This window comes from Hyla sarda, chromosome 2 (assembly GCF_029499605.1).
Source record: "Hyla sarda isolate aHylSar1 chromosome 2, aHylSar1.hap1, whole genome shotgun sequence".
Lineage (NCBI taxonomy): Eukaryota > Metazoa > Chordata > Amphibia > Anura > Hylidae > Hyla > Hyla sarda.
This window is the reverse complement of record NC_079190.1, coordinates 246,850,085-246,864,651: the sequence shown is the minus strand read 5'-3', so window position 1 is coordinate 246,864,651 and position 14,567 is coordinate 246,850,085. Positions and strand designations below refer to the sequence as shown.

At 40.1% G+C, this 14,567-nt stretch overlaps 1 protein-coding gene across 1 annotated transcript in view; it reads left to right on the top strand.

Annotated features, from left to right (window-relative positions):
- The window catches only part of DOC2B (double C2 domain beta), a 740,104-nt gene extending 726,858 nt beyond the window's left edge, over positions 1-13,246 (top strand). Inside the window, exons 7-9 of the mRNA XM_056556880.1 lie at positions 6,651-6,732; positions 11,216-11,312; positions 12,384-13,246. Of these exons, the coding sequence (XP_056412855.1) occupies positions 6,651-6,732; positions 11,216-11,312; positions 12,384-12,520 (316 nt within the window). The 3' untranslated portion in view covers positions 12,521-13,246. The remainder of the gene's footprint in view (positions 1-6,650; positions 6,733-11,215; positions 11,313-12,383) is intronic.
- Positions 13,247-14,567: the final 1,321 nt, after the last annotated feature.

Sequence of the window (14,567 nt, the reverse complement as noted above, 5' to 3'; positions counted from 1 at the left end):
AAACGTATTGGGGTAAAACACCAGCCGGTGATTACTTTTGGCTGTCCTTTCACAGTACACAAGCCCTTGCCAGATTAACAGGCACAAAATAGTACACTATTTAGATATACATATGTGGTTTGCACTTATGAGGGCAGAAAAATGCACTACAGTACACTTAAAAAAGTATCTGAGTACAACACCAGTCAATGAGTACTTTTGCTTGGACTTTCACAGTGTCTAGGCCCTTGACAGACTAACAGGTACAAAATAGTACACTACTTAGATGTAGGTATGTGGTATACACTTATGAGGGCAGAAAAATGCGCTACTGTACGCTTAATAAACGTATTGTGGTAAAACACCAGCCGGTGATTACTTTTGGCTGCCCTTTCACAGTACACAGGCCCTTGACAGATTAACAGGAACAAAATAGTACACTATTTAGATATGCGTATGTGGTTTGCACTTATGAGGGCAGAAAAATGCAGTACAGTACGCTTAAAAAAACGTATTTTTGCACAACATCAGCAGAACACAACAGTGCTGCAGCACAAAAAAGCTGTGTACTAAACACAAAATTTCACTCTGTCAAAGACTATTAGGAATGGACTGCTGGGTATTATACTGTCTACAGGCTAGTATAACCAGCAGATGAGTTGTTGTGGAACAAAGACACAGAATTGCGCTGAAAAATTCTTCCTGCCTCCTCTGCTAAGGTTTATGAAGTTGAGGCAGCTTGTTGAAATGTATGAGGCAACACACAGCTTTCTGCCCCTCTCTGTAATACAATGCTGAAGAAAGTAACTGGGAGGTTAATGGCTGCAGTAAAAATCCTTTTCAGTGAAAAAAACACTGCTCTCTGTCCACCAGAACGCTGATTTGACTAGGATGTGAAACGCTGCGTAATCAGCTTTTCTGTGTAACACACACACATGCTGTCCGTCCTATCTGTATGCAGTGTAATGAATGATATGACAAGCCGTAAAATGGCTGCCGAATATATAGGGCTGTGACATCACAGGGGTGACTGGCTGCTGATAGGCTGCATCCTGCATGTGATTCAGGGTTATCCCACCTACTTCCCTTCCTGCCTTGCCTTCCCAGCATTCCTTGCCCCATGTACTGACATGTGGATCCGCCATTTTAGATGCCCTGGAGCCTGGACTGCAGGAAATGGAGTTTAATGAAGCGATTAACGCGATATAATCGCGGCGATATTCGCATTTGTTGCAAATTGAATATTTCATAAAATTCGGAACGAATTCGGGTTCGTCAGCTTCGATTCGCTCATCTCTAGTAACAACAGAGTAGACAAATTTCCTGCTTTATTAGTTATCCCTATGTTCTGCATCTGAAATTACTGGAATATTTTAAATAGTATCCATTACATCAGATTATTTATGTGACATCTGCCACAATACGGCATGTCTGGCTAAGAGAGGGAAAACATATTACTTGATGATAGCTAATAATTGCAAATGAGTCTTGTACATTCTATTTAGGCAATAGCAATTAGTATATATGTTCCCCATGGGAAATCCATCAATGTAAAGATAGAAGCTCTAAAAATAACCGGAGGGAGACCAGAAAATGCCAATATCTGTCTTCATCATTCTACAGTATACACATCTGCATCAGGAATATTGGATCTTAAGCACCAAAGTGGTCTTTTTATGATTTATAATTTTATTATGTTTTATACAAAATAGTTTTATTTCTTAAAAAAACGTATTTGACATTTTGTTCTGTCAAATAGGGGATTATCTACCTACTGGGGGGTTCTACCTAATGAAGGGAATAATCTACCTATTGGGGAAATCTACCTAATTGGGAGGAATTATCTATTCTACCTACTGGGGGGGGGGGATTATTCAACTACTGGGAGCATCTCCATATTTGGGGGGGGGGGGGGTATATAGCTAACTGGAGCATGTTCCTAATGGGGCAAAATTTCCTACCTATCGAGAACATCTATTGAATGAGGGAATTACCCCTGGGAATGTGAATTTGGGGCACTAACAGTAAAGCAGGGAAAGTGGGGAGCCTAAAATGTGTATCTGCAGAGATAAGTCATGATTGGAAGAAGTCTTCATGGCAGTCTCAGCCAGATAGAAAAGAAAACAAATCCAAGAAGATGCCACTTGTGAGTCACTGGATGTTACTGCACTGCAACCTCTTATACAGTCTGCAGAGCCTGTGTAGATCTGGGATCACCACTAGTGTTGAGCGGCATAGGCCATATTCGAATTCGCGAATATATGGACGAATATTCGTCATATATTCGCGAATATTCGCATATTCGTTATATTCTCGTTCTATTTTCGCATATACGAAAATTCGCGTATGCGAAAATTAACATATGTGAAAATTAGCATATACAAAATTAACTCACGCGAAAATTCGCATATGCGAAAATTAGTGTATGCTAATTTTCGCATATGCGAATTCTTGCACACCAGTCTCACAGTAGTATTACAGCCTTCTTTACACCACACAAGCTGGAAGCAGAGAGGGGTGATCACTGTGATGTGTACTGTGAAGAAAGAAAAAAAAAAAAAAACAATATTCGTAATTACGAATATATAGCGCTATATTCGCGAAATTCGCGAATTCGCGAATATGCGATATTCGCGAATAATATTCGAATTGCGAATATTCGCGAGCAACACTAATCACCACTATATGGTCACTGTTTAGGGATATTGGTCTGTGCACAGTAGATTTATTAATACTCAATATGGTGATATTATTCCTTCACTACTTCACTTCACCGTGGTAGTAAGGTTAGTGGTCATGGTGTGGCGGAATTATTTGTTGAAGTGGTGTTATTGGTGATATGGGTCTGTGTATTGTGCTTTTTATTTAATATAGTATGATGGTATAATTTGGTCACTGTAGTAGTAAACCCCAACTTTTCAGAAAATCTGGTCTATGTCCAAGACTGTTCTGAGCATGGGGGAAGAGGTATGGGGTAGACGAGGAATGGGGTGCAGTACTTTTTGCCTTGTCCTGAGTGTTGCTTTTTTTTTGCTACATATAGTATTTTTTAGGCTACAACTATTCAATGAATGTGAAACTGCATAAAACTTCCTGTTAAAAAGTAGCTGTAGAACAATTGTACTCAGTAAATGAAATCCCACGTATCAGAAATCCCAGATGCACTTTAAAGAATTCACAGCATTAGAACACATACATTGCACATTTGAGAAGGATGTCGCCTACTCATTGCCGTCATCAGCTTGTTTAGAGATTTTTTCTTTTATAAGCTTGATGCAAGTATTAGAATGTAAGAGCGATACAAAAAAACTTATTATACTGAGATTCTCTACAATAGAAATGAAGCGCACCGCCACTGAGCGCCTCACCTGTTCATCAATCCCAAGTTTATTACTAGGGGAATTCTTCATTAGGATGACAGTCCACACATACATGATTTTTTTTATTATGCTAGATTCTACTTCTGACATGTTATAGTTATTATATTGCTTTCCTATTGAGAAAAGTTTTTTTTTTATTCTACATGAAAGGACATTTGTTATAAATATTCCACACCATTAGAAATAATTATATAGGACAATATTAATTCTTATTAAACACAATGTTGTCTATTATTTTGTATATTGTTTGGATCCTGCTGGTCATCAATGATAACTATGGAGCAAGATAATTCCATTCATATGCAATGTGAATATTAATGTGGATGCTGTGCATGTTGGTACACTGGTGACCTCTACAGGCAGATTGTTGTCAGGACATATCTAAAAGGATTTCTGGAATATGTTAAAATAGAGCTGTTTTGTAAACATTGAAGCTGTTGTCCTGCTGTAACAACTCATGTGTCTGGTCACAGGGGATCTAACTTGCTGGTTCCCCACCCCAGCAATATTGAGAACAGGATCCATACTCCCATCAGAACGGAGCAACAGTCTTTGATGGGATCTGTCAGTGATGGCACTGGTATAAAAGACCCAATAATATTTAAACTTGTCCAATTTATCCCTTCAATGACTTCTGTACCTATTTTTATGGAAGCCACTTGGGGACTTTAAACACAGCACTGCAGAATATTGACTGCATAACACTATAGGTTGGGTGCCTGGCTGACAGAAACAGCACGGAATGCAGAAACATTATTTTATTATTTTTGTCTTCTCAATGTATACACAGTGCTCAATAAGTGCTTTGTAAGCAACACATGCAGTTGTACTGATGTTGCCTCTATTGGGCCCGGTTTTGAAGCCCTCAATTGTTTTAGCTTTGACCAGTTACTGAGATTTTCAGTCTTTGCCTGCTAAAGAGCTCAGTTTGTACTCCTAGCTAGTTTCTACTGTATGTGTAATATCTGGCATTTTGACCCTCTGCTCTCTGACTCTTCTCTGGTATTAGTAATTTTGTAATTTGTCAACTCCTGGTTTTTGATGCAGATAGTGGACTTTGACTTATTTTGTGTGTGTGTTCGTTTTGCTTCTGTTAGTCTGTCTGCTCCCTACTGTACCTTGACCTGTGTCTGTATTATTGTATTTTATTATTTTGACCTTTACATGCCTCACTTGTCTAGGGAGGGACTGTCACCATCTTTACGGACCAGTTGCCTAGGGCGGGTACGTAAGTAGGCAGGGATAGGGGAGTGGGTGAGAATAGTGTGCACTCCTTCCCAGACATGACGCTTATGGTAAAGAAGGCTTGTTGCCCCTGGAAATGACACCTTTTTTTCTCCAGGTGATGGGAGTGACCCCTTGTCTTTTGATGGCATTTTACCTAAAACAGCTTTTCCGCATCCGCATTTTTTGGTTTATATATAATTTATATGTCCAATTACAGGTGTCTATACTTTTTGTATAATTTTATGTTGTGAGCATGGTACCAATTGTCATTCTTAGTGAATTTTGGGCTCTGTTGACAATTCTGCTATTAAAAAACATTAAAATGAAAGCTCATATGATTCGACTCTCATATTATCGAAACATTCAAAAAAATATAATATACTAATCACCATATATTTATTTATTCCACAGAGAGGTATCAAAAAGTCATAACCTTATTATGGCCAAAGAAGATTTAAGTTTGTTTTTTTTAAAACAAGAAATGCTGTGCAGTACATTCCTGAAATCTATGAGGGACTAATTTATTTATTGTCTTTTTTGGGATATCTTAGAAATCACTTGTCCTGTGACGTAATTTTATTAAAGTAAGACATGGGACATAAACAATTATAGCAGCTTTATTTCTCTAGATTTCTGAAGTTGTACTTTAAACATTGTACACTTACATCCTGTATGTCTGCCATAGACTCTCATAACATTTTATATATTATTTTTTGTAGACATTTTTGATCAGTACAGAGGCAAGGAGACCCACACAAGCACTGGCCAAACATACAGTGGGGAACAAAAGTTATTAGTCAGCCACCAATTGTGCAAGTTCTCCCACTTAAAAAGATGAGAGAGGCCTGTAATTTTCATCATAGGTATACCTCAGCTATGAGAGACGCAATTAGAAAAAAAAATCCATAAAATCACATTGTCTGATTTTTAAAGAATTTATTTGCAAATTATGGTGGAAAATAAGTATTTGGTCACCTACAACCAAGCAAGATTTCTGGCTCTCACATACCTGTAACTTCTTCTTTGAGAGTCTCCTCTGTCCTCCACTCATTACCTGTATTAATGGCACCTTTTTGAACTTGTTATCAGTATAAAAGACACCTGTCCATAACTTCAAACACTCACACTCCAAACTCCACTATGGCCAAGACCAAAGAGCTGTCGAAGGACACCAGAAAAAAAATTGTAGACCTGCATCAGGCTGGGAAGACTGAATCTTCAATAGACAAGCAGCTTGGTGTGAATAAATCAACTGTGGGAACAATTATTAGAAAATGGAAGTCATATAAGATTCTCCATGCAAGATCTAACCCTGTATTGTCAAAATGATCACAAGAATGGTGAGCAAAAATCCCAGGACCATACGGGGGGACCTAGCAAATGACCTGCACAGAGATGGGACCAAAGTATTAAAGGCTACCATCAGTAACACACTATGCCTTTGTAGAACTTTTTGGTAAAAACTCAACTTGTCGTGTTTGGAGGAGAAAGAATGCTGAATTGCATACAAAGAACACCATACCTACTGTGAAGCATGGGGGTGTAAACATCATGTTTTGGGGCTGTTTTCTACCAAGACAATGTGATTTCATGGATTTTTTTTTTCTCATTCTGTCTCTCATAGTTGAGGTATACCTATGATGAACTTGCACAATCGGTGGCTGACTAAATCCTTATTTTTTTTTTCCACTGTATAGCAATATTACAATCTTTAAGCATGCATTTGACTATTATAATCTATAGAGTTACTTTGTATGTATGCCAGGAATGCACAACAAATGTGGTTTAAATTTGGCCTAATACTTTCCAAATGTTATTGAAAATTCAATATTAGCATTTTTGCATTCCTATTTGGCCTCAATTCCTGGACCAGCTACATGTCTGATGACTAAAACGGAAAGTATCATAAGAAAGTACATCATACGGATATAGAAATGAAGCCAATTGGGTGAAAATGGCCTTCAGCTGAGGACAAGTAATTGTTTTTCCTCTGTCAAATCTTGAAATGTTTGACCGGATTGCCCTGTAGACAGTAGATAATGGTATAAATTACCTGTGTTCCAGATACTTAAAACCGGACGAAGACAAGAAATCAAAGCATAAAACTGCTGTGAAAAAGAAGACATTAAATCCAGAGTTTAATGAGGTATCTATAACCTTTTGTAAGAAGTCCTCACTATTTCTTTCTATTGCCAATAGTGCCAATAACCATTAGAACTACTAGGAAAAACAGATGCCTCTGTATAGTGTGGAAAAAAGTCCAAGAGGATGTTTACATGCAACACAGAAAAAAAAGAACCAATTTAAAGGGAACCAATCACTAGATTTTAGCATATACTGTATAATGCTTGGCAACACATTATACAGTAGAATCTCCCAATATCAGACATTCACAGGGAATGAAAAAGTGTCCACTATTGAAAGATGTCCCTTATTGGGAAAAAAAAGGCTAAAAAAATCTTCCTAAATGATGGAATACTGTACTATACTCAATACAGAGTGTAATTACCTATAAGACACAATATAAAGCAATATTACAGTAGAATCTCCCAGTGCCTTTTAATATCCACTTATAACTCCCCTGTATAATTTCATCCCCCTTTTATACCCTGTGCCATCTTATTCCCCCCTTGCATTGTGCCAAAATATACTCCCATTACCCTCTATGCCACATCAGTTCCCCTGGATCCCCCTGTGCTATTTTGTTCCCCCTTCATTACCATCTGTGTAATTTCATCATCCTCCTCTTTAACAAGTGACACAGGGGGATAAAGGGGGAACGAAATGGCACAGGAGGTGGTAAAGAAGGGGTGATGAATTTACATAGAGGGAAGTTAAGGGGGAATGAAATAGCATAGGGGGTGATGAACTGGAAATGGTGTGGCACAGAGGGTAATAAAGGGCGGGGGGGGATGATTTGGCTTAGGGGTAATAAAGTGGCACATGGGGATCAGGAAAGGAGGGGGGGGAATAATGTGGCCGGCAGATGTACAGAAGCAGGAGACCACTGTTTAAAAAACATCAGTCTTCTGCTTCTGTTCTGGGGCTACTGCAGGGGGGTGCAGAGGGGGCCTGGGCCCCTTACTGGGGTATTGGCTGTACCCCCTGACGGCAGCCCTGTGTACAAGGTAGGGCCAGCACATAAGCCTGGTTGTCCCCTATTAGGAGTGTTCTGTCTCTTAATGGGAGTGTTTTGTCCCCTATTGTCCCCTATTGGGAGTGTTTTGTCCCCTATTGTGCCTGATTGGGTGTGTCTGTGTCCACTATTGGGAGTGTCCCTTATTTGGAGGTGGCAAATACATTAAGTCTTATGGGACTCTGCCGGGGAATTAAAAACTGGCTGCTATTGGGAGGTGTCCCCTATTGGGAGGTGTCCACTAAGGGAGATTCTACTGTATATGGTAAAATCTGTATCCTCACCATCCCCGAGAGACGTTTTTGCCACCAGGGATGGGGAAGATATGAAGTTATAAAATCCTCCCGGCTGTCCTGTAAGTAGTCCCCTGAGCGAGGACTTAAACATACCAGGGTTCTGTCACTTCAGCCGTAGTCACACCCCCTCATCTTAGTTTACAGCTGCTTAGGGAGCAGAGCGATGACGCAGGCCGTCAATTAAGCCGAGGGGGCATCGCTACAGCTGGAGCGACAGGACCCTGGTAAGTATAAGTGGATAGGGGGTCAGATGTTTAGCAACAGACTACCCCTTTAAGTTTATGGTCTTAACAATTACAGCCATAAGATTTAACTATGTGTGCAAAAAGTTCCTGTGTTGCAAAAAGTTCCTATTGGATTCAACAGAATAAAACGGGATACATACAGTCATGGCCGTAAATGTTGGCACCCCTGAAATTTTTCAAGAAAATTGAGTATTTCTCACAGAAAAGGATTGGAGTAACACATGTTTTGCTATACAAATGTTTATTCCCTTTATGCGTATTGGAACTAAACCAAAAAAGGGAGGGAAAAAAAGCTAATTGGACATAATGTCACACCAAACTCCAAAAATGGTCTGGTCAAAATTATTGGCACCCTTTCAAAATTGTGGAAAAATAAGATTGTTTCAAGCATGTGATGCTCCTTTAAACTCACCTGGGGCAAGTAGCAGGTGTGGGCAATATAAAAATCACACCTGAAAGCAGATAAAAAGGAGAGAAGTTCACTTAGTCTTTGTATTGTGTGTCTGTGTGTGCCATACAAGCATGGACAACAGAAAGAGGAGAAGAGAACTGTCTGAGGACTTGAGAACCAAAATTGTGAAAAAATATCAACAATCTCAAGGTTACAAGTCCATCTCCAGAGATCTAGATTTGCCTTTGTGTGCAATTTTATCAAAAAGTTTGCAACCCATGGCACTGTAGCTAATCTCCCTGGGCGTGGACCGAAGAGAACAATTGATGAAAGGTGTCAATGCAGGATAGTCAAAATGGAGGATAAGCAGCCCCAAACAAGTTCCAAAGATATTCAAACTGTCCTGCAGGCTCAGGGAGCATCAGTGTCAGCGCAAACTATCCGTCAACATATAAATGAAATGAAACGCTATGGCAGGAGACCCAGGAGGACCCCACTGCTGACACAGAGACATAAAAAAACAAGACTACATTTTGCCAAAATGAACTTGAGTAAGCCAAAATCCTTCTGTGAAAACATCTTGTGGACAGATGAGACCAAGATACAGCTTTTTGGTAAAGCACAAACCAAATGAGGCCTACAATGAAAAGAACACAGTACCTACAGTGAAATATGGTGGAGGTTCAATGATGTTTTGGGGTTGTTTTGCTGCCTCTGGCACTGGGTGCCTTGAATGTGTGCAAGGCATTATAAAATCTGAGGATTACCAATGGATTTTGGGTTGCACTGTACAGCCCAGGGTCAGAAAGCTGGGTTTGTGTCCAAGATCTTGGGTCTTCCAGCACAGCAGGACAATGAGCCCAAACAGACGTCAAAAAGCACCCAGAAATGGATGGCAACAAAGCGCTGGAGAGTTCTGAAGTGGCCAGCAATGAGTCCAGATCTAAATCCCATTGAACACCTGTGGAGAGATCTTGAAATTGCTATTGTGAAAAGGCGCCCTTCCAATAAGAGAGACCTGGAGCAGTTTGCAAAGGAAGAGTGGTCCAACATTCTGGCTGAGAGGTGTAAGAAGCTTATTGATAGTTATAGGAAGCGACTGATTTCAGTTTTTTTTTCCCCAAGGGTGTGCAACCAAATATTAAGTTAAGGGTGCCAATAATTTTGTCCAGTCCATTTTTGGAGTTTGGTGTGACATAACGTCCAATTTGCTTTTTTTCCTCCCTTTTTTGGTTTAGTTCCAAAAAAGGGAGGAAAAAAAAGCAAATTGGACAAATAAAAATGTGTATAGCAAAACATGTGTTGCTGCCATCCTTTTCTGTGAGAAATACTTCATTTTATTGAAAAATTTCAGGGGTGCCAACATTTACAGCCATGACTGTATAGCCTTTTTTGGGATGCTTTTTTTGCCATAAAAGAATGTTGTTGTGCATTTTACAGCCCAAACAAAATGTGTGTGCACATAGCCTTAGGGTATATTTAGCAATACACATTGAGATGACTAGAATTATAACAAAGATTTCTGCCACAAATTTTCCATATTCACTATTAGGGTGTATTCACAAATACAAATCCTGTGCATATTTCATGTGCAGGATGTAAGGCTGTAGATTTTATGCTATAGAGTTCAATGGCTGAACACAGCTTCAAATCTGCAGCATCAAATCATGTGCATCAAATATGCAAAGGATACTGTATGTGTGAATACACCCTTAAAGGGGTTTACATCTACAAATTATAGATAGGCAGGGTGCCGACAGCTGAGCCAATCAGTTAATTGACAAAGCCGCAGTGCCAGAAATAAACAATGTAAAGAAGCCAGAAGCCTCTGCTCCATACATTATTTGTAATCAATAAGTAGAAAGAATAGAATTGGCACTCTCTGTATCCACGCAGACACCACTCACTAAGCAGGCCATGCTCCTCTCTGTGGTGCTCTGCACACCATAGAAGTGTAGAGTCCACACGTCAAAACTTCAGCTTGACAATGTGTGGCACTCACCAGGAGCTGTTGAGAACTGAGCTTTATTGTCCACATTAACTGCCACACATCGTTTTTCTGCCTTGCTGATGTTTTGACATATTTGTAAAGATGTTGCCGGGATAATGCACCACAGCATCCGTTCAATCTTATGGGAGCTGCCCAGCAGTAAATCAGAATTACCACTACAAACAATGTATAGAACCGAGGCTTGTGGCTCACATACATTGTGGATGGGCCTTTAATAATTTATGGCCAGAAAACCACTTGAAGTTATGTTTTCAAGAAAGATTTTCCAAAATTTGTTGGGGAATCCATAAGTCTGTAGCATATTGTATTGTTACTGGAGATTTCAGGGTTTTTTTTACCTTGGATTTGGCTTTGGATTTGAACATACCCTATGGGTGAATTGACACAGCTGAAAATTCATTTCATACATGTGAATGGGGTTGTTTCTGAGTCTTGTCAATGGATTTTCTCAAACCCATTTCAGATGTATGGAATAGTCACAGAGAAGTACAACTGAGTTAGCAACATCCTAACAGTTTCCAAGCCGATAAACATTTCTTTCACTTTGCAGGAATTTTGCTATGAAATAAAACACAGTGACCTTGCAAAAAAGACTCTAGAGGTAACAGTTTGGGATTATGATATTGGAAAATCGAATGACTTTATAGGTAAGTGGAGAAAATACACATAGTGTTACTTTGACTGTTTTCAGTGTTTATCAAATGGTATGTGTGGTGCCTGTGCCAATCTTTCAACTGCAGATAGCAGGCAGCACATGCCAGGGATGGAGTGGGCTCAGCTGCTGAGCCTGCTCCATGCTCAAGCCCCGAAAATATGCTATATCTAAACATCAAATGTCAGGAAGAGGTTAAAAGAATCACCTCTAAGGTGCTTTGAACCCCACTTTTCAAGATTTCTAATTTAATTATCTAGTCACCTGCCCCTTTTCTTCCTGTTTTATTTTGCTGATTGTAGCTTTTCTTTTATTATGTTTCCTATCCATGATTATGGGGGCATTTGTCTTGTCTAAGCTGCTATAAGAAGCATTTAGAGATATACACAATAACAGCCACATGGACCATAGTAGTTTGTAGTTTGAACCTGTAGTTTGTAGTTTATTGACTTCTATGGGAGAATGTTTTAGGAATGTTCTGTGACCTCCAAGCCATTGTGCATGGGTGCAGAGGAAGTGAGCTGTGACCATGACCTGCTGCAAAATGGTAGATCCTGTGCAGTCTATATATATATACTGTAGGTGTTAGCTTTCACTACAATGTTGGCTGTGATTATGGTGAAAAGACTGTTGAATAGTTTTAATACAGAACAGGAAGTGTCAGCTTATTATTAGGCTTAGTGGCCAGAGTGAAAACTGTAACACAATGTGGTAAATTGATGGAGAAAACACCACCAACCAGTCATAAAAACTCAATGAAAACAATAGTTAATATTCTGATGACAACTTGCCTTCAAATGGTTTGGCAGTTGTTCCTTTTCATTTAGTACAGCTACCTACCTTACTGGTGACCAATTTACTAAAGCCAAGTTCTAGAATCAAGTTCTCAGAATAGTAGCTTGCGTGTTAAAAGTTTCTAATGGTGTTTCTTGCTTAATAAGAGGTTGGCAAAAATGCTAAAACTTTGGGAAAAAAATGGCTCCATCTATGTTTAGGTAATACATTTTAAGATTCAAATGTTCCAGAAAATTACAATGCGTGATTATATTCTTTTTACACTCAATAGGTGGAGTTGTTTTGGGAATCAATGCAAAAGGAGAACGTCTCAAACATTGGTTTGACTGCCTGAAAAACAAAGACAAGAAAATTGAGCGCTGGCACACATTAACAAATGAGCTCCCGGGAGCCGTCCTCAGTGACTGACCTGAGTGTCTGTGTTGTGGTTGCACAGCTGTAAAGGAACAAGACACAAGCTATGCCTTTGCCCTTGCCACAGTTCACCATGATCATACAAAAGTGGAAAGATAAATAGGAATAATTTGCCTTCCATGCTTTTATTAGAACATTAAGCTGCAATAGTGCCAATCAGGGTAAAATGAGATCCACACACCTGCATCAGTGCCCTAGTCTGCTATGGGAATTATCCGACCTGGTTATATATTTTATTTCTATTGGGAGATTATTTATTTTTTCATATGCTGATTTCCATTTCTCTATTTCATGGGATTGATCGCCTAAGCAGCGAAATGTTACTGACACATCTTAACCAAGTGTTACCTTGTGACAGATGCTATTTTTCTGCAGTGGCGCTGGGTTTCTTGCAGTCTGGTTTGTCTGAAGAGCAAAAAAGAAATATCAGGTGTTATCAGTATCCTGGTTTGCACTATTCGATTTAAGGTAATTCTATCTTCTCTGCACATGCTGAAGACCTCATTCAACATTTATAGTTTTGACTAAAGTAATTGTTACATATGCTGACAGTTTACGACTACATCACATACCATCAGCGACCTTACGAGATGAATTTCCTTCTGTTCTAATATAATACTCCTTTGTGCTTCTGTGCTTGTTTGCTCTAAGGAAGAAGGTGATGCACACGTTAAAGGAAAACTGTCACATATTTTCTCCCGCACTATCCACAGTGCGGGAGACGCTGATTAAAACGAGCCCTACCTTGGTCTGATCCGCGCCGCCGTTCGCCCGCAATTGTAGTTTTAATCTCTGTGTATATCCTGCTGTAACTGGCAAAGGCGGTGCTTCTGTGGGCTAACGGACACTGACGTCAGCGCCGCTCATGAATATTCATCCCTCCCTCTGGTTAGGAGCGGCGAAGAGAGGGAGAACAGGAGGGATGAATATTCATGAGCGGCGCTGACGTCAGTGTCCGTTAGCCCGCAGAAGCACCGCCTTTGCCAGTTACAGCAGGATATACACAGAGATTAAAACTACAATTGCGGGAGAACAGCGGCGCGGATCAGACCAAGGTAGGGCTCGTTTTAATCAGCATCTCCCGCATCTATCCACCAATACCTGTGGATAGTGCGGGAGAAAATATGTGACAGTTTTCCTTTAACTATGAAAGTAAAATTTAATAATCTATTCAGGGAAGTGTGGATAGGCTAGGGGATAAGTTTTAGATTGCGAAGGGTCCTAGAGCTGTGGCTCCCCGCGATCATACGTATGGAGCCCCAGCTCTCCCACAGAGTGGTGCGTCACTACCCCTCCATATATCTTTCTGGAAGAGCCGAAGATAGCCGAAAGGCTCTCCCATAGAGATATATGAAGGGGAATGGCGGCCCCCACTTTTGGCGGGGTTGTGATGCGCCACTCTGCGGGAGAGCCGAGGCTCCTGTGGATAGGGGATACGTTTTTCTGTACTGATCGGGCATGAGACTTCTCCTTTAAAGCATTCTAAAGGAGGAGTGCTGTCTTATTAAAAAAGACCTGTAGCCAACCCCCAAAAAATTATTACATAATCATAATATAGCCTGTGGTGACCTTATCACACATCTTCTTACAGTCCCTTGATACGCCCTCCCATTCCTGAGATGGGGGTTTATAATTTGTCTGACAATTCAGCAAGCAGACAGATGGGTGTGACATACACACCCCCTGACTATATAATCCCGCCCATCACCTGATATTCACTCACTTAATTAAAATAATAGTCACACCCAACTGACTTATTCCTGAATTGTCAGACAAACTATAAACCCCCATCTCAGGAATGGGAGGGCGTATCAAGCGAAAAGTAAAAGTGTGTGTAATCAGGGCACCCTACCCTATTAAACAAACTTATTTTTGTGGGTTGGCCACAGGTTCTCTTTAAGTAATGATTTGCCATTACTTAATGTCAGTCACATGTCTGGTCTCTGGGATCTCCAGCAATCCTAGTCCAGCACTGCAGTTCCTGCACTATATTTCTGTGCACGGTGGAACTCCCAATCACCCAGCAGTAAAAGGAATTGTA